The sequence below is a fragment of the Populus nigra genome, chromosome 4, assembly GCF_951802175.1.
Source record: "Populus nigra chromosome 4, ddPopNigr1.1, whole genome shotgun sequence".
Lineage (NCBI taxonomy): Eukaryota > Viridiplantae > Streptophyta > Magnoliopsida > Malpighiales > Salicaceae > Populus > Populus nigra.
In genome coordinates, this window is record NC_084855.1 from 424,953 (window position 1) to 451,262 (window position 26,310).

The 26,310-nt window shown below is 37.1% G+C and overlaps 6 protein-coding genes across 12 annotated transcripts in view; 2 read left to right on the forward strand and 4 right to left on the reverse strand.

The window, feature by feature from the left end:
* Nucleotides 1-528: 528 nt before the first annotated feature.
* LOC133692654 (probable protein phosphatase 2C 27) lies at nt 529-2,851 on the forward strand. The gene is made up of 4 exons (XM_062113747.1): nt 529-834; nt 908-1,117; nt 1,221-1,426; nt 1,921-2,851. The coding sequence occupies exons 1-4, from the start codon at nt 667-669 to the stop codon at nt 2,477-2,479; spliced, it is 1,143 nt and encodes a 380-aa protein (XP_061969731.1). The 5' UTR covers nt 529-666; the 3' UTR covers nt 2,480-2,851.
* A 350-nt stretch (nt 2,852-3,201) lies between these two features.
* On the reverse strand, nt 3,202-5,088 carry LOC133692655 (uncharacterized). 6 transcript variants are annotated; one of them, XM_062113750.1, is made up of 5 exons: nt 4,744-5,083; nt 4,601-4,680; nt 4,390-4,462; nt 4,142-4,196; nt 3,202-3,437 (listed from the first exon to the last, which is right to left on the reverse strand). In XM_062113750.1, the coding sequence occupies exons 2-5, from the start codon at nt 4,654-4,656 to the stop codon at nt 3,373-3,375; spliced, it is 249 nt and encodes an 82-aa protein (XP_061969734.1). In that variant the 5' UTR covers nt 4,657-4,680; nt 4,744-5,083; the 3' UTR covers nt 3,202-3,372. The 6 variants fall into 6 exon arrangements, 3 of the variants coding, with proteins under 3 accessions (XP_061969734.1, XP_061969735.1, XP_061969733.1); XM_062113751.1 differs by having other exon boundaries at nt 4,815-5,082; XM_062113749.1 differs by having other exon boundaries at nt 4,760-5,080.
* A 1,130-nt stretch (nt 5,089-6,218) lies between these two features.
* Nucleotides 6,219-9,121, forward strand: LOC133692053 (F-box/kelch-repeat protein At5g42360-like). Its single transcript, XM_062112724.1, has 2 exons — nt 6,219-6,578; nt 7,059-9,121. Exon 2 carries the CDS (start codon nt 7,137-7,139, stop codon nt 8,883-8,885), a length of 1,749 nt encoding a protein of 582 aa, XP_061968708.1. The 5' UTR covers nt 6,219-6,578; nt 7,059-7,136; the 3' UTR covers nt 8,886-9,121.
* A 770-nt stretch (nt 9,122-9,891) lies between these two features.
* On the reverse strand, nt 9,892-14,799 carry LOC133692052 (U-box domain-containing protein 44-like). Of its 2 annotated transcripts, none has more exons than XM_062112723.1 (4): nt 14,468-14,799; nt 13,111-13,680; nt 12,645-12,954; nt 9,892-11,615 (listed from the first exon to the last, which is right to left on the reverse strand). In XM_062112723.1, the coding sequence occupies exons 2-4, from the start codon at nt 13,663-13,665 to the stop codon at nt 10,039-10,041; spliced, it is 2,442 nt and encodes an 813-aa protein (XP_061968707.1). In that variant the 5' UTR covers nt 13,666-13,680; nt 14,468-14,799; the 3' UTR covers nt 9,892-10,038. The 2 variants fall into 2 exon arrangements, with proteins under 2 accessions (XP_061968707.1, XP_061968706.1); XM_062112722.1 differs by having other exon boundaries at nt 13,111-13,683; nt 14,468-14,798.
* Nucleotides 14,800-16,877: 2,078 nt separating this feature from the next.
* Nucleotides 16,878-20,587, reverse strand: LOC133692004 (MDIS1-interacting receptor like kinase 2-like). Its single transcript, XM_062112645.1, has 2 exons — nt 17,581-20,587; nt 16,878-17,474 (listed from the first exon to the last, which is right to left on the reverse strand). The coding sequence occupies exons 1-2, from the start codon at nt 20,555-20,557 to the stop codon at nt 17,101-17,103; spliced, it is 3,351 nt and encodes a 1,116-aa protein (XP_061968629.1). The 5' UTR covers nt 20,558-20,587; the 3' UTR covers nt 16,878-17,100.
* Nucleotides 20,588-24,129: 3,542 nt separating this feature from the next.
* The window catches only part of LOC133692774 (uncharacterized), a 40,496-nt gene continuing 38,315 nt past the window's right edge, over nt 24,130-26,310 (reverse strand). Inside the window, exon 13 of the mRNA XM_062113916.1 lies at nt 24,130-24,252. Coding sequence (XP_061969900.1) covers nt 24,145-24,252 — 108 coding nt within the window. The 3' untranslated portion in view covers nt 24,130-24,144. The remainder of the gene's footprint in view (nt 24,253-26,310) is intronic.

A 26,310-nucleotide genomic window follows, 5' to 3' on the forward strand; every position in this document is an offset into this window, starting at 1 on the left:
GATAACAGCAAGTTAGATGGGTTAATTTAAATTATTTTATTTTAAAAAAACTATAAAATAGTATGTTTTTTTAAAAAAAATATATTTTTCACTAACCAAATTTAAACCAAATATTAAATTACCAAATTAATCTGTGAAATCATATATAATATTATAATTACGCAATTTATCATATTTTTTAACACTATCATTTGAAAGTTAACATTATCTTACAATGATATTGCAATGTAGAATCAATGCTTGATAATAATTTTCACAATAAATACAATTCATTTAATACATTTTAAAAAAATCAAGCCTTAAAGAAAAAAAAAACAAAAACAGATAAAAGCAAAAGAGAACCGGACCGTCCATTAAGCAGTTAGAAGATCCAACGGCTGGGACACAATGGCGGTACCAATCCACTAACAACCAAAACAACGATCAAAACATACAAAAAACCCACCAACCAAAAAAAACCACGTGTCATCAATCCCATCTCCAGCTGGCGGTAGATCCATCACAAGATCACCTGGAATCGCCAGTACCCAAGCAAATACCCACACCATTTCCCTTCCCTTTCTCCCCTTCCTCCTCCTTTCTCCCTTATTCCTGCCCCTTTTTTTCCTAGGGTTTCTCCAACCCCCATCACCACCGTTGATTTTTTGTTATGATCGAGAACAAGATATGGCAGCAAGCATGGATTTTTCACCGCCATGTACTCTACTAGAAGGCGGTTACAACAACAATGTGTCAGAAAATTTAGAGAATCTTAAACAACCCACTAATGGTAAACCTCCGTGTCATCTCCGTCAAAGTATGGACTCCGTCCGATTGCTCAACGCTTCTGATCTGGTAAGTAAGAAGGAAATTGATGATTGGATGTGCTTTTGATGAAAAGATTATGAATTGATTGATTTCTGTTTAGGCCCTTAATGTTGGGGTTGGGGCTGTGATTGGTAATTCACCGGCTGAAGAGGAACCGGAGTTCTTTCCGGCGGTGTTTCGATCGGGAAGTTGTGCTGAAGGAGGGCCGAAACAGTATATGGAAGATGAGCATGTTTGTATAGATAATCTTGTTGATCATCTAAGTGCTACCACCAGCGCCAATTGCCCTTCTCCTGGAGCTTTTTACGGGGTGAGTATATTTGAAACGTTTGATCTGTGTCTCTGGGAATATGGACAAGTTGTTAGTATCTGGAAATGGGTTTATATTGATTTTTGTTGATGTTTGTGGGCAGGTGTTTGATGGGCATGGAGGTACGGATGCGGCTTCATTTGTGAAGAATAATATTCTGAGGTTTATAGTCGAGAACTCCCATTTTCCGAATTGTGTAGAGAAGGCGATTAAGAGTGCGTTTGTGAAAGCTGATTATGCGTTTGCAGATGATAGTGCACTTGATATCTCTTCTGGCACCACTGCACTAACTGCTCTTATATTTGGAAGGTAAGTGAGATGTGTTTTTCGGTTAGATTTGGAATATTGAGGAGGATGTTCTTTCCTAGGGTGTAGTATCAGTTGGCCATTGACCTTTAAATGTACTTGATCGGAGGGCGGCTTAGTTGTTTTGTGATTTGTTCCTGTAAAGTAATAAGAAAGCTGGAGAGTGAGTTAAAAGTGAGAAAGTAGAGGATGATGATAGAAATGGGAGTGATGTACATCGGATCTGTCTGAACTTTTAGATTAAGTTGAACTGGGTTCATTAGCATGCAATACAAATAAATTAACTTTATAAGTTGAGAGAATTAAGTGCTCGATCAAGGGCCTTTTGTTGTTTTTGTCTACTTTTAGTACTGTGCCATCCTTTTTAGGGATGCCTATGTGCAAACATGTCTTTCTGGCAAGTTCAGGATGTGAGAAACACTCTGTTTTTTTTCCTTAACCGCTTTTCGTTTAGGTTTTGAGGTTTCATTCTCTGAAATAATTTTACTCTTTTACAGGACATTAGTAGTTGCCAATGCTGGGGATTGTCGAGCAGTGTTGGGAAGGCGAGGTAGAGCAATTGAGATGTCCAAAGACCACAAACCTAACTGCACATCAGAAAGACTTAGAATTGAGAAACTTGGTGGTGTCATTTATGATGGCTACCTCAATGGCCAATTGTCTGTTGCACGAGCCCTTGGAGACTGGCATATGAAGGGCCCTAAAGGCTCTGCCTGCCCTTTAAGTGCCGAGCCTGAATTGCAGGAGACAAATTTGACCGAGGATGATGAGTTCTTGATCATGGGCTGTGATGGCTTGTGGGATGTAATGAGCAGCCAGTGTGCGGTGACAATTGCTAGGAAAGAACTGATGCTCCATAATGATCCTGAAAGATGCTCAAGAGCGCTGGTCCGAGAGGCACTCAGACTCAATGCATGTGATAATTTAACCGTGATTGTTATTTGTTTCTCCCCGGATCCACCCCATCACATAGAAATCCCACAACCCCGAGTTCAGAGGAGTATATCAGCTGAAGGTCCAAACTTACTGAAGGGTGTTCTAGATAGTAACTCATGAAAAAAATGATGATCCGTCACCTTTGTACAAATACATTCGAGGTTGGAATCAGTAAGAACATCATTTCCTCCGAGCTGCTCCTGATATCCACAAGGCCATGGCTGCTATTCAGCTTTATTCAGGGAATAAATATGGCACAGAATGTGATTCTTTGAGTTTCAAAACCCTTTACAGTTGATATAATTTATGTTGCACCATTAGGAGTTCATTGTTCAGCTGTTTAGTTTCATGGACCTGCCTCTCATTCTTTACTTCTCCGCTGTACATAATTTGGGGGAAAATTGAGAGGTGTGATCTAACACTTCTCTTTTAAATAGTTGATCTCTTTGTTGTCATTCAATGAATTAATTGATTGCGAGGGATTTCCATGGATGCCTTGCTTGTTCCCCGGGTCGTTCTGTTATAACTGTGGTTTTATCTAGCCTCTCTCCCATAAGCTTATGCCGTCAATTCTGTGAGCTATGTTTGTGCGTTTTGATGGTGAGTTAGTTTTTTAAGATACTGCTCGCCTGGAAGAAAATAGCTGATGAAATGAATAGTGGAAACGAGTTTAGACTCACTGAGTACCTGTAGGACGACAGTGAACGAGGAATTCGTGCTAAAATCCACAACTTTGAGTTTGACATGGGTGCCTGGCGTGGTGCCATTTGCTACCAACTTTCCCAGGTTTTCAAACTTCTTCGATATAAATTCAATTTTAAGCAATAAAATCACAAGAAACATGCGAAAAAATGGCATAATTTTCAGGTTTTTGATGAGAATATGTGATACCAAAAGTCCACAGTTGTCCCATCAAAAATGAAAAAGTAGTATCATGTGGAACACTAATTCAACATGGTAAAAAGACTGTCGATTTTGAGAAAAACTTTCCCACGGGTGATTGATTCCAAAAATTATTGGAGTTTCTCATAGTTCCCCATCTGGTTCATCATCGTCAGCATCCACCTCATGGGAATCACTGCATAAATAGATGAAGCTTATGTTAGTAAATAAATGAGAGCATGATTGACAACCAGCATTTATGCAAATGATTAAACTGCTATCAGGTAGTTTACAATCTACAAACAGAACAATATTGAGGAAATGCCCAGGTGTAAAAAGTTTTTTCTCAACCAGTAGTTACGCATGAATACAGGTACTTCACACTCTACAAAACAATATTGATAAAAAATCCAGGCCCAATGAGATGTGTATTGATAAAAAATCCAACCTGTATTTTTAAAAATTTTAGTTTTTTTTTACTTAAAATTATTATTATTATTTTTAAATCATTTGAATATGCTACGCTGATATTAAAAAGAATTTTTAAAATATAAAAAAATATTATTTTAATGTATTTCTAAATAAAAACACTTTAAAAAACAATCACAACTACATTTCTAAACAATATCACAACTGAGCTACCACTCCTTTTGCAAGAGTAAGCCAGAGGTCATAGTCTACCATCATTCACATTGTCTGACATCAAACATGAAAAACACCAATCGATCTACCATTTGAGATTAAATGAAACAAATAAAAGCATGAATTATTCAAATCAGACATTCAATATAAGAAAAGGAGGAACATCATGGCTGCCAGGGACAAATTGGTTATAGCACAATAGCCAAACCAAGACAAGAATATCGCCATGAATTCCTGACATGAACAAATACTTAGTACCTGAAAGATTGTCCCAGCTATCCACTCTAACCCATTCATATCTTTTCGAGTCTACCTACAAAACATATTGAAAAGGATATTGAATTTGCTCGCGGAGGATAAGAAAATACTACACACTGATCCTAACTGAAACTACAAAGTATAAAGAGCCGAGCACAAATGTCTCAAGCTACAAAGAGTAATATATCAAACACACGTCAAAAGCAAAGAGCACAATCGATGAATAGCACAATTTTACAGATAATTACCTTCTCAAGAGTGTAATCTTCCATTTTATCACAAAGCCCATCTAATAATTCAACAACCCTAAGCTCACTGACTCTGTTTTTTTTTTTTAAAAAAAAAAAAACCATAAGGCAATCATAAGAAAGCAGCAATATTAACAAGACACTACTCGCCATGGCGAGGAGTGGTAAGCAATAGATAACATAAAACTGAAAGGAAATATTGAAGCTTTACCTGTAGGCAATTACCTTTCCTTTACGTTGACCTTTAGAATCCAGTCTATGTCTCATATCCAAATGATTCCGCGGTCTTTCCTACACAATAATTTCCAAACCATTTTATAATATTGAAAAAAAATAAAAATAAAAAATCCTTACATTGGAAAGGCCATACTCGATCTCCTCCTGCGAAAGAAATAAGAAACAGTGATCGATTAAGCTCAATTAACCTCGGAAAAATTGATTAGTGAATAATCAAGCCCTAATAATCATCAAAAGGTAACAATAGAGTACAGAGAGAATTAGAGGGTTCTTGAAGATGTGAAAAAATGGAGAAATCGAAAGTACCGCAACTTGGGAAGGTCCAGGCCCAGGTATAGGCCCATTATACCAACAAGGCCTAGATGGACTGCTTTTGGGTTAGAGATATCTGGGCTAGTAAGTGAGATTTCATGGCCCAGTATTTGTCTCTCCTCTGCCTTTTCTTCTATTTTCTTTTTAAGGTTTTAGAATTATTTTAAAACTCATTCGACGAACAAGTTGAGAATTAATAAGATATAATATTTAATAAGAAAAGGAAACCCCGTCCATGTGGTGCAAGAAAGCAAGGCTGTTCATCATATATTTTTTCTAAGTTCTAAAGTCACGATGCATTAAAATACTTGTGTGGACTTTATATTATTCTCTTTTATAAAATTGATATTCTCTTTCTCAGCCGTCCGTCCGTCCGTCCATCCATCCATCCATCCATCACCATCGCTGGAGATGAAAAGTTGTGAATCAAATTCAAGGGCACTTGCTCACCAATTAATACGACAGTTCCCTTTTGTTGTCAGAGACATCGGTGCCAGAAATACATCATTAAAAACAGTACAGCTTAAGGTGTCCGTTTTACCTTTTTTTTTTTTTTTTTTTTTGCCCTCTCCACTCTCAATGATTTTGCACTGGAAATAGAACATCAGTCCATGTCTTTTTGTGCAGCCAACAACGTGGTGGAATTTGTTTTTAATTCGTTTTTTTTTTTAAGTAATTCTCATACTAGTTTTTCACTTTCAATGGTTTTGCACTGAAAATATAATATCAATTTAGAATCTGTTTCTTTGTGGGGCTATATCTAAGAAAATATTTGTTTTTGTGGTTTGATACTTTGATTTGTTTTTTATCTGAAGAATTATTAAATTAATTTTTTAAAATATTTTTATTAAAATTAGCAGCAGCCATCCTTCCAATTAATATGTTTTTTTCCTCTAGTATTCTTATATTTATTTATTAATTAAAATTGTTTTTTTAACAATTTAAAAAACATAATTTTTACATCGTTATTATGGATTTAAATTTTTGCAGATACCGATATTAATATTTAAATTAATTAAATACATATATTTTTCGTCACTAAATTAATCCCTTTAAATTTAATCAATCCAATTTAATCACTCATTTTTGTTTCAATAATCAAAATAATCTCTTATTATTATCGGCAAGAAATTGGAAGTAGGTCTCGACTTACGAGACACCTCACGGGCCCACTCACTAAACCTACCACTGAAAATTTGTCACCCACCACAGTCACTCCACGACGTCGTATTTCCCACCTTCATAGAGCCCCGAGCCCCACTTATCCCTCGAAACCAATCAAACACTGCTCCACCTCGAGATCCTAGAAACCATCAACGGCTCTGCTAATATCTACTCTCCACTGAGCTCAAGTTTTCTACCATGTCCAGACTCTGCAGAAAAAAAAAAGGTGAAAAACAAAAGGGAGAATGACAAATGGAAAAGAAAAGCGCTGACGCGTCGCTTTTATAAAATTAATATTACAAGTATCATCATCGAGTGCCATGTCGCTTTACTAAATACTGACCGACCGCCTTAACAAAAAAAGCTTAATCTGGATCCAAGCTTCAACTCTCTCAAGTCTTTGTTCATCAAGATTGGAAATTTTTGTTTCACTTCGCATTGTCAGATTTATTTCTTCCTACTATAATCTTTGTAATGTAAGTAACTCTCTCTCTCTCTCTATGTTTCTTATTTTTATATCTGTTTCTGGGCTTTGGATTTTGTGGTTGACGTTGGTATGAGGGTAATAAATTGTAGATTTCGAGTTAGTTTTATGCTAAAAATGGTTGTTTTAAGCTTACCTATTTTATATTTGAAATGGGTTGCGTTCCTTTCTTTCAGGGTTGTGTTTTCTATAATTGGTCTTACTGATTTGGTTAGATAATATGGGGGATTCTTTGTTTTCCTTTTCTTAAAAAATGATTGTTGTGGGTTTTGGTTGAAGTCAAATATTTCTGATTATTTATGGATGTGATTTTAGTGATTTAGGATCTGGTTTATTGAAAAACTATGTTATGGATCTGATAAATTGAATGTAAAGTCGATTTTATTTTTTTTAGTTTTTGGTGTTCTTTTGCCTCTATGAAGATGATTGGGGGTAATCTTTGTTGAGTTCCTTCTTCTTCTTCTTTTTGTAGATGATAGAAGGTGAGTAATGCTGCTTGCTATATGGTTATGGGGTGTAATTTGTCGTGTGGAAACTAAGAGAGGACGGAATGTTTTCTGAGAGATTAACTGGAGAGGCATCTCTTCGCCGGGAATTGGAGGCTCTGAGTGTGTCGCAACGGCTAGTGAGAAGTGTTAGCCAGAAGTTGAGGAAGAAGAATAATCTTAGAGGTGAAGGAGAGGAAGAGGATGATTCAAGGGGAGTTTCTCTGAAATGTCTTACTTTGTATGGTATGGGTGGGGGCTGCAAAGTTGGTGCTGACACAGGTGAAGAATTTGGGGATCCGAGTGGTAGGAGGAGGTCATGCAGTGCTAGTGAAGAAGGAAAGGGATATAAACCAATATGTGGGAATGAGGAGACAGGGTTCGATTGTTTCTCTTATGGGGTGAGAGAGAAGTTCTGGAAGAAAAACAGCAGAAAGGATTTAGAGCTTGAAGATTCGATTCAAAATAGCAGGTTGCATATGTTTCTTCCAGATGATGTACTGGAATTATGCTTAGTGAGACTCCCATTGACCAGTCTCATGAATGCCCGCCTTGTATGCAAGAAATGGAGATACTTGACCACCACCCCTCGGTTCCTGCAGATGAGACGGGAAGGTGCATATCTGAAGCCGTGGTTGTTTCTGTTTGGTGCTGTTAAAGATGGATATTGTTCCGGAGATATATATGCATTGGATGTTTCTCAGGACCAGTGGCATAGGATTGATTCCGACATTCTAAAAGGAAGGTTCATGTTTTCTGTTGCCAGTATTCAAGATGATATTTATGTTGTTGGAGGTTGTTCTAGCTTGACACACTTTGGGAGGGTGGATAGAAGCTCATTTCGGACACACAAAGGGGTGTGGGTTTTTAGTCCTGTAACAAAATCTTGGCGTAAAATTGCACACATGAGGTGTGCAAGATCAATGCCTGTTTTAGGAATTTCTGAGGTTCATTCGGACTTTACAGTGGTTCACAGTCATCAAAATCGACAAGAAAGACGTTTTCCTAGGTCACGGGTTGGTGGAGTATCGGATGTATATGAGGACCCACACAGGCTTTCACTAAGACGACAATATAGAAAGGCTTTTGATGAATATGAGCCTTCATTGTTACCCAATAGAAAGTCACACAGGTTCATCAGACAAAAAAATGATCAATCAAATACAAAGTACTGTAAGAGGTTTGTATTGATTTCTGTAGGAGGTCTTGGATCCTGGGATGAGCCATTGGATTCTGGAGAAATTTACGATCCCGTATCAAATAAATGGACAGAAATCCAGAGGTTGCCAATGGATTTTGGGGTGGTTTGTTCTGGAGTTATTTGTAATGGGATTTTTTATGTTTACTCCGAGGCAGACAAGCTCATGGGATATGACATTCAAAGGGGCTTTTGGATGGCAATCCAAACCTCTCCGTTCCCTCCTCGTGTTCACGAGTATTACCCTAAACTTGTATCTTGTAATGGCCAACTATTTATGCTTTCAGTCTCCTGGTGTGAAGGGGATGGTCAAATAGGGCAGAGAAACAAGGCTGTTAGAAAATTGTGGGAGCTGGATCTCATGTATCTTACTTGGACAGAAGTTTCAGTGCATCCCGATGCGCCAATGGATTGGAATGCTGCATTTGTTGCAGATAAAAACCTAATATTTGGGGTTGAAATGTTCAAAATATTTGGTCAAGTTTTGAACTTCTTGACTGTATGTGATGTGTCTGACAGGGGGACAAACTGGAGCCACCTTGCTAGGAATCACATGACTCATGAATTGGACGCTTCCTCGTGCATGACTAAATCATTGGCTGTCTTACATCTCTGAAGTCCTTAGTGAATGCTGATTTGTGCTGAGAATTTTAGACATTTATTTACCCACACTAGATTTTGAGCACAGATTGTGATTTGGAACCTCCGAATTTCATATTGAATTCTTTGGACATGATCAATTTGCTTGTCGGCAATTTCATCTGTGTATTTTCTTCTCCACTGTTTATATAATTCATCCTGTATTCCTGATCTTGTTTATGTTCAATAATAATGAATTTGTTCTCTTGTTCATCCAGTACTCCAAATAGGAGAAGTTTGTTGATGATAATCCTTTTTATCCCTCACTTTACATTTCATGCTTGAACAATGAATGTTTATGGTGGCAATTGCAGGGAAGGCCTGTGTGGACAATTGATTTGTAGATCCTACTTCATGAAGCAGACTGTATTTGGTGACGTTTGTGACCACAATTTTAAAGATTCAAGATTGACCGAATCGATCCAGCCTCTAGAGCAACGTCTCTGGTTCCTTGCGTTAACAATGAATTTTTATGGTGGCCATTGCAGGGAATGCCTGATGCTAGCAATATGGACAATGTTGTAGATCCTACTCCATGAAGCAGACTATTTCGGTGACGTTTGTGACCACAATATTAAAGATTGAAGACTGTCCGAATCAATCCAGCCTCGAGAACAAAGTCTATGGATCCTTGCGATTGCATCAAAACTTTTTTGTCTATGCTTGGATTAAAAATTTGCCATAAAAAAGAAGGTTAAGGTACTTTGCTTAAACTCAACAGCCGTACCCTTCCCTTGAGGATGTGGTTCGAAACCTGTAAAGCCATCACTGACGCAAGCTGCTCCGATTCATAAAGGTTACAGCACTGGATTATTCAATAAATTGTTGATTGATCTCAGAAAATATAGAAGGTTAAGAATGATTAATCTTGGAAGATGGAAAAGAACTATAACCAATATCCAACTCTCAGTACTAGTACAATATATGTAATCGTGGAAGAAAAAAAGAGGAAAAAGAAATAAAAAGGAAAGCAAGAAGTAGCATGATTAGAAACCAATGAACACTTTCAAAACCTTTACAGATAAAAAATCTGTTTACAACAATATCTACCTGCAGCTTAACGCTAGCATAACCATAAATGGCTCGGGACACACGATGAATTACATACAGCTCCAGGATCAGTAAGCGGCCTAACCCATATTTGGAAAGATACCAGAGAAATTGGGTATCTTATCAACATGTTTCAGGGCACGCTCAGCAATCTGCCGTGTTCGATAGTCAGCATGCTGGAAAGCATCAACAAGTGCAGTACTCACATTTGGATCTCCAGAAACTTCATATGCTATGTCTTCAGTCCGTAAAAGTCTCTCAACAGCCCAAACTGCCCTCCTTCTCAGATTCTCTGTTCGTTTCTCCAGTAACACGTCAAATATAGGTCTAATTCCCTCTGCCGCACACAACACTGCAACCCCTTGTTCAATGGCAACCCCATCATCCAACAAAGTAGAAATTGCAGCAAGAGCTGCTTCAACCACTTTCTCATTCGTGTGGTCTAAAAGAGCTACCAGCTTCTCAACAGCCTGTCCTTCCAGAAGACAGAATGAATCTTTTAGGGAACATGTTCCTCGGTGGAGCCGGCACAATCCAGTTATGACAGGCTGTTTGCTAAGACATGAAAAGATTGAGGCACAGAAAGTAGGAGGCGGCAACTCAGGCAATCTTGTTAAATTTTTTGACTCTTGAGATAAGTTCTCTAGTGCCATTGCAGAGACCATCTGTACATTGTCAAGCCCATTCGACTGAAGCAGTTCAATGAAAAGAGCAGCAAGATTGTGCTCACGGGAGAGCTTAATGGCATCCGGCTCTTCAGCCAACACAAAAGTAACCCTTGCAAGAACTCGTACTAGTCCTTCTAAAAATGGTGTCATAAAGCGGGCACCCCTAATCTCCCCCTGACGGATCTTTACCACTATGGAGATGATTAGGGGAAAGGCGCTTTCATCTAGCATCTGCCTAGTGAGACCCAAATCCCTTTCTGGGAGCTCAGCTAAAAGGCCAACTGCAGCTGCTTGCTCTTCTGTGATTCCTACGTTTTCTGCTACAACCTTGAAAAGGCTTCCAAGCTGGCCAACTGTGCCACGGAGAGCATCAGCTAATTCCTCCCCCATGTGTGGAGAGACATTCTGGAGAAGTTTTATGGAAGCTACACGCAAATCCCTCTGGGGGGCCTCAATAAACTGAACCAAACTGATAATAGCACCTGAGCTTTTAATGGCAGCGACAACATTTAAAACAGTAGATGGAGAACTAGTCAGTCCAACAAGAACCTGCAGAAGCTTGCATTCAATAGCTGGACCAGTGTTGCTAATTAGATGGAGTAGGTTCTGCACTATGTCTTCTGAAACAAGAGTCTGATGGTCAGGTCCAACAGGAATCAAATCAAAGTCATTGCCGGAGTTTACAACATTGGAGAGAATTGTGGCTGAGACCTCTTTGAGACGCATGGGGAGCTGGTTGGAGCCAACAGTAAAGAGGTCTTTGACAAGAGGAGGAAGAATTCCAGCCTCAATCAAAACCTTGGCACTTGCCTCATAAGAAGAAATTTGATTCAAAGCTTTCAAAGCAGCTTCTCTTGACTGTACATTACCACTTCTCATTATATTGATCAGAGATGAACCAACAGCTCTAGCAACATGGACTTTCACATCATTGTTCAAGACCAGCTCACCCAGGTATGAAGCCATAGACAGTTTAGTTTCTGGTGGGCCTGCAACATTTTCTTTCTGGTTACACATTAATCAGAGGAATATGGCATGTGTATGATCAGATGTATGCATTTGGACCTAAATATCAAGGATGTCAAAGAACCATCTCAACCCAAAAGTTTAAGATATTAGGTGAGATCCCAAGATTTGAGTTGTATTATTCTCTTACACACTCCTTCAAATGAAAACCCTTTAAACTTGAAAATTGGACAGATTCACACTACCATATGCTATTAATTAATTTTAATTAAAAGAAAAAATAAGATTCAAACTTATGACCGTTTGATCATTAATGCTCTAATACTATGTTAGATAAGGTCCCAACCCTTCAACTGAAAAGCTCTTTCTCAACCCAAAAGTTTAAGATATTAGGTGAGATCCCAAGATTTGAGTTGTATTATTCTCTTGCACACCCCTTCAAGTGAAAACTCTTTAAGCTTGAAAATTAGACAGATTCACACTACCATGTGCTATTAATTAATTTTAATTAAAAGAAAAAATGAGATTCAAACTTATGACCGTTTGATCATTAATGCTCTAATACTATGTTAGATAAGGTCCCAACCCTTCAAGTGAAAAGCTCTTTGAGCTTGAAACTTGCATAGACCCACAATATTTTGATATTATATCAAAAAATCATCTCAACTCAAAAGCTTAAACTGTTAGATGAGACCTCAAGATATGACTTATATTATTCTAACATGATACTAAAATTATGGGAAGAAAAAATACGTGAAACCAATTTTTTTAAAACACCAAGTTGAATTTTGGAAAAAAATAGAATTGGAGGACCAAATGAAGCAAATACTTAAATAGCAGCATCTGTAGATCTACAAAATAGCAACTAGCAATCATGATGTGTAAAAAAAGAAAGGGTAAAAGCAGCAAAAGTTGCAATTTATATGGCTTCTACCATCTTACCTCCAGATCACAAATTTTAACATAATTAGTACAGGTGCATTAGCAAAGGACAACCCTAATGTTTGCATGAAATTAAAAAATAATAGAAACATTGAGCTCAAAGGAGGTACCTTCAAGGATTTGATTCAAAAGAGGTTTCAGTCTACCATTTTCAGCCATCTGCCGTACATTGTTCTCACACTTCTCCAGATTTTCCAGAGTTTTATCAGCCTTCTCAACAGTTGAAAGATTTTCTGATTTGCTGCTTGTCATTCCAACCAAAATGAGAATTGCTCCATTGATTGAACCAATCTTCTCGCACAAGGCTTCGGATTTTGAGAGCTCAAGCAGCAAGGAGACAGCTTCTTCCCTTTCTATGGATTGCTCATGAGACAAAAACTTAACTATGGTCCGCACTGTGTCACCCTCAGCCAGTATTGCCTGGAAACAAAGAAGATCCGTTAAGAGGAGAAAGGCAATGTATAACTCTGTTGATGTCAAGGAAACTACACAGCAACACAACTATAATAACAGCAACGCATAACTCTAATGATGTCATGGAAGCTATACAGCAATAACAAGCAAACCTGGCACAACCTTATTATCAGCATCATCCTCGACCACAGTTTGAAGGGTTTCCAAAGCAATACACCGGACTCTACGACTGGTACTCTTCAACATTTCAACGATCATAGGTATTAAATCAGCATTGCGCACAACATGCTTATTCGATCGGCTCCTATGGCACATGTATTGAATATACTTCAAAGAATGCATAACATCACTTTCTGGACTGCCCAGGTTTAGAGATCTGCATGCCATATCAAGTTGAACAGCTTCATTCCTAGCAGTCCACTCTTCAATGGTGTTCCGCAAAGCTATGCTGGGGTTGAGGTCTGTGCTTTTCAATTCCTTTTGAGTCAAGGGGCAAACCAACTTCCTTCCACTCTCCTTGCATTCCTTGAACCACTTCTCTATTGCTTCACGTTCAAAAGTTTGACCATTTTCTAAGGTGACAGGATCACGCATAACCTGCTTTGTTAAAGGGCAGACAAATGCATCATAAATAGGCTCTACACGGAGTCTTTCAAAGTAATGACTGTCATCCGATTGGCTACCAGGATCATAACTTCCATCCCAGCTTTCGGCCATTTGATCTAAATAAACCTGCTGCAATAAAGCAGTGTCCCAAGTCATATCCTCGCTTTGATAAGGCAGTAATAACAGCACAAGGAGAAGATTAAATTGGCCCAAGTTTAAGAAAAAAGAGATTAATCACAGTAAAAGAGAGCAAGCAAGCATACAAAAGTAACGTTTCCCTTCTAATCCAGTGACAATACCGAATTGGCAATCTAAACCTCAAAATTGTCATTTCGCAAGCTCAATTATCCAGTCTAGCAGATAACAAGTTCAACTATAGCAATGAAAGAAAATGTGGAGATGAAGAAGTGCACAAGCAGGCAGGCACTGACGAGTTGCGCAAAGTAATAGCACGCCTTTCCCTTCCATTTCAGCGAAAATTGTGGATAATTGTGCGGTAAATCACCAATTCTAAGTCCCCGAATTTGCTCAAATTATCTAATCTAGAGGATAACACTTGCAGCAAACATTAAAAAAAAAAAAGAACAGACAAGTCGAAACAGAGAGGACATCAAGAAGTACAGTAGTACTGATGGGCAACAAATGTTCATAAATGCATTAGGGATTGGCAAAACATCTTTAAAATAATCAATATTAACGATGCCCAACAGATTCACTAACACTTTTAATCAATGATTTATCAAATTAACCGAATTCCCCCATTAACACCACAAATCAAACTTAAACTCAAATACCCTTTTCTTCTTACTGCTCTGTGAGCAAATTAGGAAACAGCAAAGATCACAAGCAAGAGAAAGAAACTCCTTACATTTCAAAAACATTGAAATGCAAAATCCCATTACAACAGCCATACCTATATCCTCCTTGAGCTATCAAAAGGTCTCCAATTTACAGAGATTCCAAGAACCCTCTTCCCTACTTCTTGTTTGGCAATTCAACAAGTAGGTCCAGGAGAATTGAACCATCCATGAGGCCGATTCAACTTCGATTATTAGGGCTTATTTCCCTTATTCGAAATGGGAAACTAATATGAGTAGGAAACCGAGAGGAAGGAGAAGTAGGGGAAGGGAGAAAAAGGGTGCTGTATTTTGTTTTTTTTAATATTATAATAAATATTTTGTAATTAAATAGTGGTAAAATAGAAGAGAAACCAACAAGAAGAAGCAATCAAGAAAGGAGAGTGAAAATGATCAGCAAAGGTAGAAAAGGTTGACCAAAACAAGATAGTCGTCATGGTTTTTTATTACAGTTATTTTTTTAACTTTCAGTTGACGACAGAAAGCGAGTGAAACTATTTTCCCTTCCAGGGTTTTAACTATGGTCAGTTCTGTGTCGTCGGAGTTTAGAAGCTGAACCTTGGGTCCCACTTAATTGGTGTCCGAAAACAGCCTGGATTCGTGGGAGTCTTGCCTGTTTATGGTTGAAACTGAAGGGTAAACTATAATTGAAGGAGAAAATCTAAGCAACCACCATCTCTGCTTGATTAAGCAATAAGCGGGAAAATTGAAAAATCGTTGGTTTCTTTTTTCTTTTTTCAGCCTAATCTGAACACCTTTCTCGCATTTCTAAATTTGTTTGGATTTTAAGTGAGGATGTAAATTTTAATAATTAAAGGCTATTGAAATTCTGGCTCCGTTTACTGTAAATATTTAGAATGAATTACTCGTAATTTTTTTTAAACTGACTTTTGATTTTAAATGTTTTTCTTTAAAATCATAAAACTTAGACTTAACTATTTATTATTATCGTGTTAGAAGTAACTTTTAATCTAAAAAGAGATGATTTATTTATTCTAAACCAAAGACTTTCATGGCATTCTAAGTTTGATCTCAAGATTTGTAAATCAGAACCATAGAACCATCCATCTTAAACAAAGTACTTATTTCAATTTTGTTGTTTTTTTTATGGTGACGGGTGAATTGGATAATGTGTGATGGATATCCAATTGAAAGATCATTTGGATTGAGGACTTGATTAAGAATTAGGCAATAGTTGGAGGACTTGACAAGTAATTGCAGAAGGAGACCTGGACAACCCTACAATCTTGTCTTTTAGGGGAGTACTTGCCTTTTGGTTTTGGATGATGAGGCCCTTGAGTTGCCACGTTTGTGGGTTCTCGTAATTCTTGCAAGAATTTGAAATCTCGTTCTGATTTGTCTTGCTCGTATAAAAAGGCTTAAGCCAACTGCTGCTTGGGCTTTGTTTCGTATACATGTTAGAATAGTTTGTTTTTGTTTAGGTTCAATTGAAGGCCCGACAAGCCTCGAACAAGAAAGAAACTGATGCAGGGCTGTAATCATTAAAGAAAATTATTGAATATACACAGCCATGGGATAATGAATAAAATCCTAAATAAATATATTATCCTTGCATTCTAATATAATTGCAGAATTGCAACGGCGACTTGTCAATTGCCACCAAGATATTGGGTATATATATAGAGCTTTCATGCAGGTGAATATGAACTGTCATGTAATCATTTGTTATAATTAGACTGTAAAACATTTAGCATATACAATCTATGAACGTCCAAGGAAAAATATGATGCTCCAAATAATTTTTTCTCCTGGATTGTCTAAGAGCTTTTTCTTATTTAAAGATATCGTGAAGGGGACAGTTGCACATACCCCAAGCTTTTTCTTATTTAAAGATATCGTGAAGGGGAAACTAATGGGATGATCAATGTGATAACAAGGTAAAGAATTTCAACTTTAAAAATTGGTTTCAACCTTTTATAAATCAGATGCTGATACGAAGAAATCATGTGCTCATAATCGGATACGTACTATGATATATTTTCTCAGTTAGTACGTAAATGTCTCTGAGACTGAAAATAATCTATAGCTAGGCATCCTGTACAGCTACGTACAATGTTGTGTATTACTGCTAGATAGATATGGTGGAGGGAGGACATCTCAAGTCACCATCCTATGAAGTCAAAGCTTGGTTCTAAACATGAGACATAAATCTTGAAGCGGAAGATGATTGAAAATTCCATCTGTGCCAAATGATAAATATTTAGGTGCGTCATTCAGGAAAAAAGAGAGAGAAAGAGAGAGAGTAAAACATGTTGCTCAGATAATGACAGGAGTCAGAACAGACTGTGGAGAGTAGATCCAAACACTGCTTTCAGGCATCTATTATACAAGAGCTTGCAGGGACAAATTAATGGAGTTAACAAATATCTTCTGCATATTTCAAGTGGGGATTTGCCTAATTATAAGATGAGTGATGATTTCAATTTAACCTGCTAGACAGAGAGGTAGACTTAATATGATGCTCATATATATTGATACTAGCTATCATGCACAAGAAAAGTGTGCATTATTAAAATTACATACAATGTCACACTAAAATATTACAAAGACATGTAGTGTGCTAAAACAAAACAAAAGAAAAAAAGTTCATCCAAAATTAAGAAATTCTATAAACGCATGCTCTTGGAGGCTCTCGTTGAAGTTCCATGTGAGCTCGAAGTTGACTTTTTCAGCGAGGAACTGTGATCTCACCTACATTTGTGTGCAAGCCAAGATTTCGCAGCTCCAACAAAGAAATCTCGAGACCTCCCAATAATCTCTTGGGAGATAGAAATTCTTGAGACACGAATTTCATTGAAGGTCGATATTTTGGAGTTGAATGTAAGCAAGAAAATATCAGACTTGCAATGGTACATATATTCTGTATGACAATCTCATTTGTTGGAGGTGGCAAACGAGGATCTAACACTTCTTTCAGTGTAATAGCCTGAGCAGATGATGATAGGATATCTCCCGGATGCTTTCCCATCAAAGTTTCAAGCGCCACAACTCCGAAGCTGTACACATCACATTTCTCTGTCACCACCATAGTATAAGCCAACTCTGTCCATATACAAAACGAAATTAATATATATATTTAAAAGAGAGTTTGCTTTAGTTTTGCAGTGCATGAATGGTAAATATGCATGTTAAGAAGAAATATTTTTACCTGGGGCAATGTATCCATAGGTACCAGCAAGTACAGTATGGTTGGACGAATCCGGATCGAGAAGTCTAGCCACACCAAAATCAGCAACAAAAGACTTGGATTCTGAATTCAACAGAACATTGCTGCTTGATATGTCTCGATGAACAATTGGTGGGTTGCACTCATGATGCAAGTAAGATAATGCGTGAGCAATGTCTTTGATGATGTGTGCTCTTTTCATCCACTTCAATTCCACAGCTCCAACATCATTTCTCAAGGCACAAAACAAGCTTCCCTTTTCCATGTACTCGTAAACAAGAAACATGCAGCGCTGGTGCAAACAGAATCCATAAAGCTTTACAATGCTCCTGTGACGTATTTGTGTGAGCACTTCCACCTCATTTTTGAAACTCTTGTCAAAAGCCGGCTCCTCTGCCTCTCGACGATGAAGTTTCTTCAAGGCAACTAATTTCCCACTTGGAAGTTGTGCTCGGTAGACGCTCCCATAACCACCGGTTCCGATACAATATCTGAGGTCAAAGTTCTCCGTCGCTGCAATGATGTCTTCGTATGCTATCCTCCCATCATAATTCCATATGGAAAACAAGTCTCCATTCTTTGATGATGTTGGCTCAGGTTGGGTAGCCTTGCATCGAGACAGATAACATCCGAGACACAAGAGACAAAGTGAAATGGTGGTGATAGGAAGAAATATCTTGATGGAATGAATTATTCTGTTGTCTTTTGAAGGTAACAAGTAGGTTTTTGAAGGTGGGTCGTAAAAAGAAGAACAATATGAGAAATTAGGGTGTAAATCTTTGTTGCCCTCAAATGCAGTAGCTTCAAAAGTTGCAAAATCATTGTTAATTTGCCCATGAACACATGTGAAATCAAAATTAAAGGGCGGTGGCAAAGGCAAGGGAACAGGGCCTGAGAGATTATTGTAACTAAAATTCACATATTGTAAAGAGTACAAATCATATAGTTCGGAGGGTATCTCTTCACTTAAATTATTGAAGCTCAAATCTAGGTAGGCCAAATTCTTACAATACTTCAAAGATGAAGGGATGGATCCGTTGATTTGATTGTGAGAGAGGACTAGCTTTGTCAAGCTATTGCCTAACCGAAAAGGAATCAAACCGGTGATTTGGTTGTAGGAAAGATCTAGCAGAATCAAATTGGATAAAAGGTTCAAAGTTGAAGGAATCAAACCGGTGATTTGGTTGTAGGAAAGATCTAGAAGAATCAAATTGGATAAAAGGCCCAAAGTTGAAGGAATCAAATCACTGATACTGTTTGAACTCAAATGTAATTCTTCCAAATTTTTCAAGTTCTGTATTTTTAAAGGGATGATTCTGTTGATTTGGTTGTGAGAGAGATCTAGCGTTGTCAAGCTTGTTAAATTGCGTAACGAAAAAGGAATCGAATTGGTGATTTGGTTGTAGGAAAGATCTAGAAGAATCAAATTGGATAAAAGGTCCAAAGTTGAAGGAATCAAACCACTGATACTGTTTGAACTCAAATGTAATTCTTCCAAATTTATCAAGTTCTGTATTTTCAAAGGGATGATTCCGTTGATTTGGTTGTGAGAGAGATCTAGCGTTGTCAAGCTTGTCAAATTGCGTAACGAAAAAGGAATCGAATTGGTGATTTGGTTGTAGGAAAGATCTAGAAGAATCAAATTGGATAAAAAGCCCAAAGTTCTAGGAATCGAACCACTGATATTGTTTGAATCCAAAATTAATTCTTTCAAATTTGTCAAGTTTTGTATTTCTAAAAGGATGGATCCGTTGATTTGGTTGTGAGAGAGGTCTAGCGTTGTCAAGCTTGTTAAATTGTGTAATGAAAAAGGAATTGAATTGGTGATTTGGTTGTAGGAAAGATCTAGAAGAATCAAATTGGATAAAAGGCTCAAAGTTCTAGGAATCGAACCACTGATATTGTTTGAATCCAAAATTAATTCTTTCAAATTTGTCAAGTTTTGTATTTCTAAAAGGATGGATCCGTTGATTTGGTTTTGAGAGAGGTCTAGCGTTGTCAAGCTTGTTAAATTGCGTAATGAAAAAGAAATCAAACCGATGATTTGGTTGTCAGAAAGATGTAGAAAAATCAAATTGGATAAAAGACCCAACGTTGAAGGAATGGAACCAACTAGGAAATTAGAGCAAAGATCTAAATCTTCAAGCTTCGTCAAATTTCCTATTTCCAAAGGAATGGATCCATTGATTTCGTTATCATGAAAGATCAAAGACCTCAACTTGGCTAAACTACCTATTGTTCGAGGGATTGGACCATTAAGTGTATTATAACTCACGTCCAAACTCTCTAGATTTTTCATGTTCCCTATTTCTCTTGGGAGGGCACCTTCGAGACTATTATGATCCATAAATAAATGCCTTAGATTTTCCAAGTGACAAAGTGCCGAGTGGATTGGGCCGCTGAAGCTGTTATGAGACAAGCTCAAAGTAACAAGATTTTTAAGATTGCCTAGTTCTGGAGGGATGGAATTGATGAAATAATTGGAAGAAAAATCAAGCTCAACTAATCGGCTGAGATTTCCAAGTGAAGACGGTAACTCACCTGCTAGATTATTTGAGGACAGGTTGAGGTATCTGAGTTGTGGGAGGATAGAAATTAGAGGCGGGATGCTGCCAGTGAGCTCATGGTTGGCCAGGTGGAGACGGACAAGGTTTGAGAAGCAAGAAAAGTTCATCTTTCCAAACTTATTTCCCACCTTGAGGAACTCTGGAGGTGGGGAAATCTGAATGATGCTTCCAGCCCGATCACAGACTATGCCAGTCCAGTTGCAACGATGTGAGGTGAGGTTGCTGTAGTCACTCCACCATCCACTCTCAAGCAAAGCCTTGCCTTCTGATGCTAGCAAGGCTGAGTCATCAAGTGCAGCCACAAGACCAGTACTTGATACAAAAATACAGGACAAGAAAAATGAGATGCTTAGAATTGCAAGAAGTTTTGGCTCATAATCAATGGACGCCATGTTTGTGTCTAATGCTTCCCTTCAATGATAATGCTAAATTTATTAATGAAGTGCATGGCATTCCCATGGACTCGTTCCAAGTCAAGATCGTCTGGTCTTTCACGTGTACCTTTCTCGCGTTGTGATTAAGAAAAAGGCTTACAAATCACCAATAGTGGATTTTGGGAATTAAGAAGGCCAATCAGTTGATTCTATTCTCCCTGATTTTCATGGAAAGAGACCGAGTAGAAAAATAATGCTAATACATAGTAGTATTCTGATCAACGTACGTGTCATTAATTTTTGGATTTGATTCTTAGTCAATCTTGTAGATTTAAGTTGAAATAGTGAAAACATTATCAAACATGCATGCTCTTCGAGGCTCTTGTTCAGTTCAACATGAGATCAAAGTTGATATTTTCAGCAAGGAACCATGATCTCCTACAGTTATGTGCATGCGAGACAAAAAAAAATTGAGACACGAATTTCATTGAAGGTCAAGATTTTGGATTCGAAAGCAAGCAAGAAAATGCAATCATAAGGTGTTTGAGAGTGTTTAATAATTATTTTTTAAAATATTTTTTTATTTAAAAATATATCAAAATAATATATTTAAAAAAAATTATTTTTCACATCACCACATCAAAACAATTCAATAACATAAAAAAATTAATTTTTACATTTCCACTGCATTCAAATTTTTTATTAAAAAAATAATTTAATAAAAAAATTAATTTTTTTAAAAACACGATTTTAATTGTATTTTCAAAAGCCTTTAAATTTTAATTTGTAAATAATGTAAGTATACTTTTTGTTCTTAAACTTTTTTCCAGAGATAATCGTAGCTGCAATGTAATATTTTTAATTTTTATAGATTCTGTATATATTGAATTGGGAATTGGATTGCTTCTTCTTCTTCTTTTTTACAATAACAGTAGATTGGTTAGGTTGGACTCAACTTGTAGGCTAGGACAAGCTGATTATTAGTCTATATTGACGTGCAAGATCAGTCGGGTGTGCGCGCGCGCGGGGCCTGAATAGTGACAATCTTGACTCAAACTACTTCAATGAAAGTTTGCCCATTGCATGCTCTTGGAAGCAACCGGATTATCTACTCTATTTATGAAACAAAGGCCCTACAAGACGTGGAATGAGTCCATGAAAAAGCCATGGACATAAAGCTTTCAAATTGCACATAATAGTAGGAACCGAACCATGGACATTATTTGAACTAAGATCTAATGTTTTCAAATTTTCCATGTTCCCTATTTCATAAAGGATGGATCCGTTGATTTGATTGGAAGAAAGTTCAAGATATCTCAAATTGGTTAAACTGCCTACTCTGGAATGAATGGAACCACTGATATTATTTGAATCGGGATCTATGGCTTCCAAATTTGCCAAGTTCCATATTTCCAAAGGGATGGATCCGTTTATTTAATTGGAATAAGGCTTTAGATATCTCAAAATGGTTATACCAAGGTTTCAATCAGAATCTCGGCCTGTTCTAGAAATCCTAGCCGGAATGTTCCGCTTTTGTTTTGGCTGGAACATTCTGATTCCATTCCGGTCAAATAGTTTTTTTTTTACTTTTAAAAAAAAACTCTCTAGTTTTACGATACCAATTACATTTTTTAATCCGATTAATGGATCGAATTAAAATTTTATGAGGAGTCTCTTTGCATATTATTTCATCTTAAGTTAAATTTTTAGAGCATTGAGAGTTTAAAAAGATCTTACAAGACTGCAGATGATATTTTTATAATTTTGTTTAAATTCATAATTTTGTTCAAAAAGGTTATTTTATTGTTTTTTTTTAGATTGAATGTTTACTAATTTCACCATTCAATAATGGGTTTACTTGTAATTGAGATTCATATCTTATTTTGGTTTGTTTTATTTGGGGTTATCATAGTCTCATTATCTAGGTCATGAATTTAAAAGGTTAACCTGAGTCGATTCAATATGTTCTCGTCTCAATATTTTTTAAGAAAAAATATATAGTCTTGAATTTTTTTAGTCAAACTATATTTTTACCAGTCGTTCAGACTGTCTTCTAAGTCATTTAGCTGATCAGGTCATATTGATTCAACTTCTATTTTTGTTACTTCTGTTTTAAAATTTAAAAAACATAATTTCAAGTTAGTTTATCTTTAAATTTGAATTGAAACTATGTTTATTGAATTAATATTTTGAATTATACACACATAAATAGTAGAATCTCGAAATGGCATGTTGAAATGCTTTGAAAGCAAATCATGTCATTCCAATTGGAAAAACAAAACGTCAACCGGAATGGAATTGAAAACCTTGGGTTAAACTGTCTGCTGTGGTATGAATGGAACCACTGATATTGTTTGAACTGAGATCTAATGCTTTCAAATTTGCCAAGTTCCATATTTTCAAAGGGATGGATCTGTTGATTTGGTTATAAGAGAGATATAGAAATGCCAAGTTTCTTAAATTGTCTAATGAAAAAGGAATCGAACCAGTGATGTAGAGAAAGTCCATACAAATTCTTCGAATTCCCAATTTCTGAAGGGATCGAACCTGTAATCTTGAAAGACTGGTGTAGTTGTGGTGTAGAGAAAGTCCAAAACCGGTGTTTATTGTCTAGCTTACACTGTTAAGCAATTCACAGCACCAAAAATTAAGAACTGACGAAATGCAATGCCAACTGTCATGGTGAAGCAGCGTCAAATAAAATGGAACTTGAACAATGTGAGTTGATGGGTGAAAATGAGAGCATGAAATTTCACCACCATCGGTTTCTTGTACTTCTCAGTTTGTTTTTATTGGTCTCAACAATCTGTCACTCGAAAGAACAGGCATTCCATTTTTTATCACGAACAGTGGCATTTGAAAACTAAGAAGGCCAGGCAGTCAATCCATCCTTTCATGGAAAGAGACCGTGTAGAAAATAATTGCTCGCGTCTTGGAGACCATGTTTGCGTCTAATGCTTGCCTGCGAAATTTATGAATGAATTAAGTGCATGGCTTTTCATGGACTCATTCCACGTCTTGTAGGGCCTTTGTAGAGTAGATAATCCGGTTGCTTCCAAGAGCATGCAATGGGCAAACTTTCCTTGAAGTAGTTTGAGTCAAGATTGTCAGTATTGGGAGAGCAACCAGACATGGTTTAATGTCCTGGAAAAATATCAGCCACATTAGCATGTCTATGGTAATAAGAAGAAGGCCCATTTCTGTTTCTATAAGAAAACACAATTAATGTCAGTGTCGGTATGGGGTCCATTAACCCGATTATTTTGGAAGGACCGTCTCTCTTGGAATATTGATGATGCTCTTTTTAGTGACTTTCTTTGCATATGACCACTGCAATTTGATAGATGGGGCAGTAAAAACTCCAGCACAAGCACCGTAGCCCTCTAGTAATGTCAGAAAATACTTTTGTTTAAATTTCCAAAATCTATTGCATTTGATGAGCACCATGCCCATATATAAACTTCTTCGGGGAAAATAAAATAAAGAAGCAGGAATGATGTGGGGCAGTAAACTCAAGTGAAGAAAACAATACGAGCACCGTACCTATATCTAGCATTCCAAAATATAGAAGGATTGATCTTTTTTTTTCCCCGGAAAAAGCCGAATCAATTTGATAGGTGGAAAGTATTGGTTGTTGATGTGGATTCCGTTCTGATTGGCTTTAGACCAAAATCATCAGATCCAAAGAAATCTCTCTCGTTCTCAGAAGAGTCCTGCTAGATGACACAACCAAATAATTGAGGGCAATGTGAAGAGATATTTCAGATTTTTATTATTTAATCGATCACTGCAACACCCATCATAGCAGCAACACCAATCCATAAAATAATTTTAATCAAAATAATTTGTATCTTTAGCATTGTTTAAGCTCTTTAATAACACATGGCATCTCTCACAAAGTTCAACTCGCTGTATCGACAACGGATAAGCATCTGGATATCTCATTGGATGATAAAACCTGAAAACTGCACACAGGTATATTTCCCACCTTGAGGAACTCTGGAGGTGGGGAAATCTCAGTGAATCAGTGATGCTTCCAGCCCGATCACAGACTATGCCAGTCCACTTGCAACGATGTGAGGTGAGGTTGCTGTAGTCACTCCACCATCCACTCTCAAGCAAAGCCTTTCCTTCTGATGCTAGCAAGGCTGAGTCATCAAGAGCAGCCACAAGACCAGCACTAGATACAAAAATACAGGACAAGAAAAATGAGATGCTTAAAATTGCATGAAGTTTTGGCTCATAATCAATGGACGCCATGTTTGTGTCTAATGCTTCCCTCCAATGATAATGCGAAGTTTATGAATGAAGTGCATGGCATTCCCATGGACTCGTTCCAAGTCAAAGTTCCTCTGGTCTTTCACGTGTACTATTCTTACTGTCTTTTTGAAACCAAAGATGATGCATGGGCATATGCGTTCACTGCAGGACTTTTCATTCTATCAATTCCAATGCCTAAGACATATGCTAGTTTTTTTTTCTTTTTCCACAAAGGAGAAATAGGTTCACCAATCACCAATAGTATGATCATTTAGAAATTAAGAAGGTCAGTCAGTTAATCTATTCTCCCTGATTTTGTTAGTAATTCCACAATCTGTACATATTTACTTTCCTATTGTAACGATAACTTACAACTTACAATGTAGTAATTGATTCCTAATAGGAAGGAAAGCCTAGAATCCTACCTGTGTAAGGAATCCTGCATGTATAAGGAATCCTGCTTCTATAAATACATGTAAAGATAGAGAGATCAATAATATCGTTCAAGCAAATTCCATTCTCTTTGTCTCTTAAGTTTTACATGGTATCAGAGCTTGACAGAAAAAATTCCCAATCCACTATCACATCCTAAACTCTTCCATGGATGTTTCAAAGGCAAATCTCTCGAGCCCTTTCCTCACTCATCATTCTGATCATCCAGGAATGATCTTAATTCCAAAACACTCTCAAACACCTTATGATTGCATTTTCTTGCTTGCTTTCGAATCCAAAATCTTGACCTTCAATGAAATTCGTGTCTCAATTTTTTTTTGTCTCGCATGCACATAACTGTAGGAGATCATGGTTCCTTGCTGAAAATATCAACTTTGATCTCATGTTGAACTGAACAAGAGCCTCGAAGAGCATGCATGTTTGATAATGTTTTCACTATTTCAACTTAAATCTACAAGACATGGGCAATACGGATTGACTACGAATCAAATCCAAAAATTAATGGCACGTACGATGATCAGAATACTACTATGTATTAGCATTATTTTTCTACTCGGTCTCTTTCCATGAAAATCAGGGAGAATATAATTAACTGATTGGCCTTCTTAATTCCCAAAATCCACTATTGGTGATTTGTAAGCCTTTTTCTTAATCACAACGCGTGAAAGACCAGACGATCTTGACTTGGAACGAGTCCATGGGAATGCCATGCACTTCATTAATAAACTTAGCATTATCATTGAAGGGAAGCATTAGACACAACATGGCGTCCATTGATTATGAGCCAAGACTTCTTGCAATTTTAAGCATCTCATTTTTCTTGTCCTGTATCTTTATTGAGAATTGAATCTGCTTGAACGATATTATTGATCTCTGTATCTTTACATGTATTTATAGAAGCAGGATTCCTTATACAAGCAGGATTCCTTACACATGTAGGATTCTAGGCTTTCCTTCCTATTAGGAATCAATTACTACATTGTAAGTTGTAAGTTATCGTTACAATAGGAAAGTAAATATGTACAGATTGTGGAATTACTAACACCCCCCCTCAAGTT

What these genes read in the sequence shown, in the direction of transcription:
- LOC133692053 (XM_062112724.1), top strand. Translation starts at nt 7,137, where the DNA reads ATGTTTTCTGAGAGATTAACTGGAGAGGCATCTCTTCGCCGGGAATTG.
- LOC133692655 (XM_062113750.1), bottom strand. Translation starts at nt 4,656, where the DNA reads ATGAGACATAGACTGGATTCTAAAGGTCAACGTAAAGGAAAGGTAATT. An exon ending in GGAAAGGTAATTGCCTACAG is followed by an intron (nt 4,463 to 4,600) that starts GTAAAGCTTCAA and finishes AAAAAAAAACAG; the next exon opens with AGTCAGTGAGCTTAGGGTTG. An exon ending in TAGCTGGGACAATCTTTCAG is followed by an intron (nt 3,438 to 4,141) that starts GTACTAAGTATT and finishes CTATTTATGCAG; the next exon opens with TGATTCCCATGAGGTGGATG.
- LOC133692052 (XM_062112723.1), bottom strand. Translation starts at nt 13,665, where the DNA reads ATGGCCGAAAGCTGGGATGGAAGTTATGATCCTGGTAGCCAATCGGAT. An exon ending in AGGATGATGCTGATAATAAG is followed by an intron (nt 12,955 to 13,110) that starts GTTGTGCCAGGT and finishes CTTTGTTTCCAG; the next exon opens with GCAATACTGGCTGAGGGTGA. An exon ending in TTTGAATCAAATCCTTGAAG is followed by an intron (nt 11,616 to 12,644) that starts GTACCTCCTTTG and finishes AAAATGTTGCAG; the next exon opens with GCCCACCAGAAACTAAACTG.
- LOC133692654 (XM_062113747.1), top strand. Translation starts at nt 667, where the DNA reads ATGGCAGCAAGCATGGATTTTTCACCGCCATGTACTCTACTAGAAGGC. An exon ending in TGCTCAACGCTTCTGATCTG is followed by an intron (nt 835 to 907) that starts GTAAGTAAGAAG and finishes ATTTCTGTTTAG; the next exon opens with GCCCTTAATGTTGGGGTTGG. An exon ending in ACTGCTCTTATATTTGGAAG is followed by an intron (nt 1,427 to 1,920) that starts GTAAGTGAGATG and finishes ACTCTTTTACAG; the next exon opens with GACATTAGTAGTTGCCAATG.
- LOC133692004 (XM_062112645.1), bottom strand. Translation starts at nt 20,557, where the DNA reads ATGGCGTCCATTGATTATGAGCCAAAACTTCTTGCAATTCTAAGCATC. An exon ending in CTATGGATACATTGCCCCAG is followed by an intron (nt 17,475 to 17,580) that starts GTAAAAATATTT and finishes GTATATGGACAG; the next exon opens with AGTTGGCTTATACTATGGTG.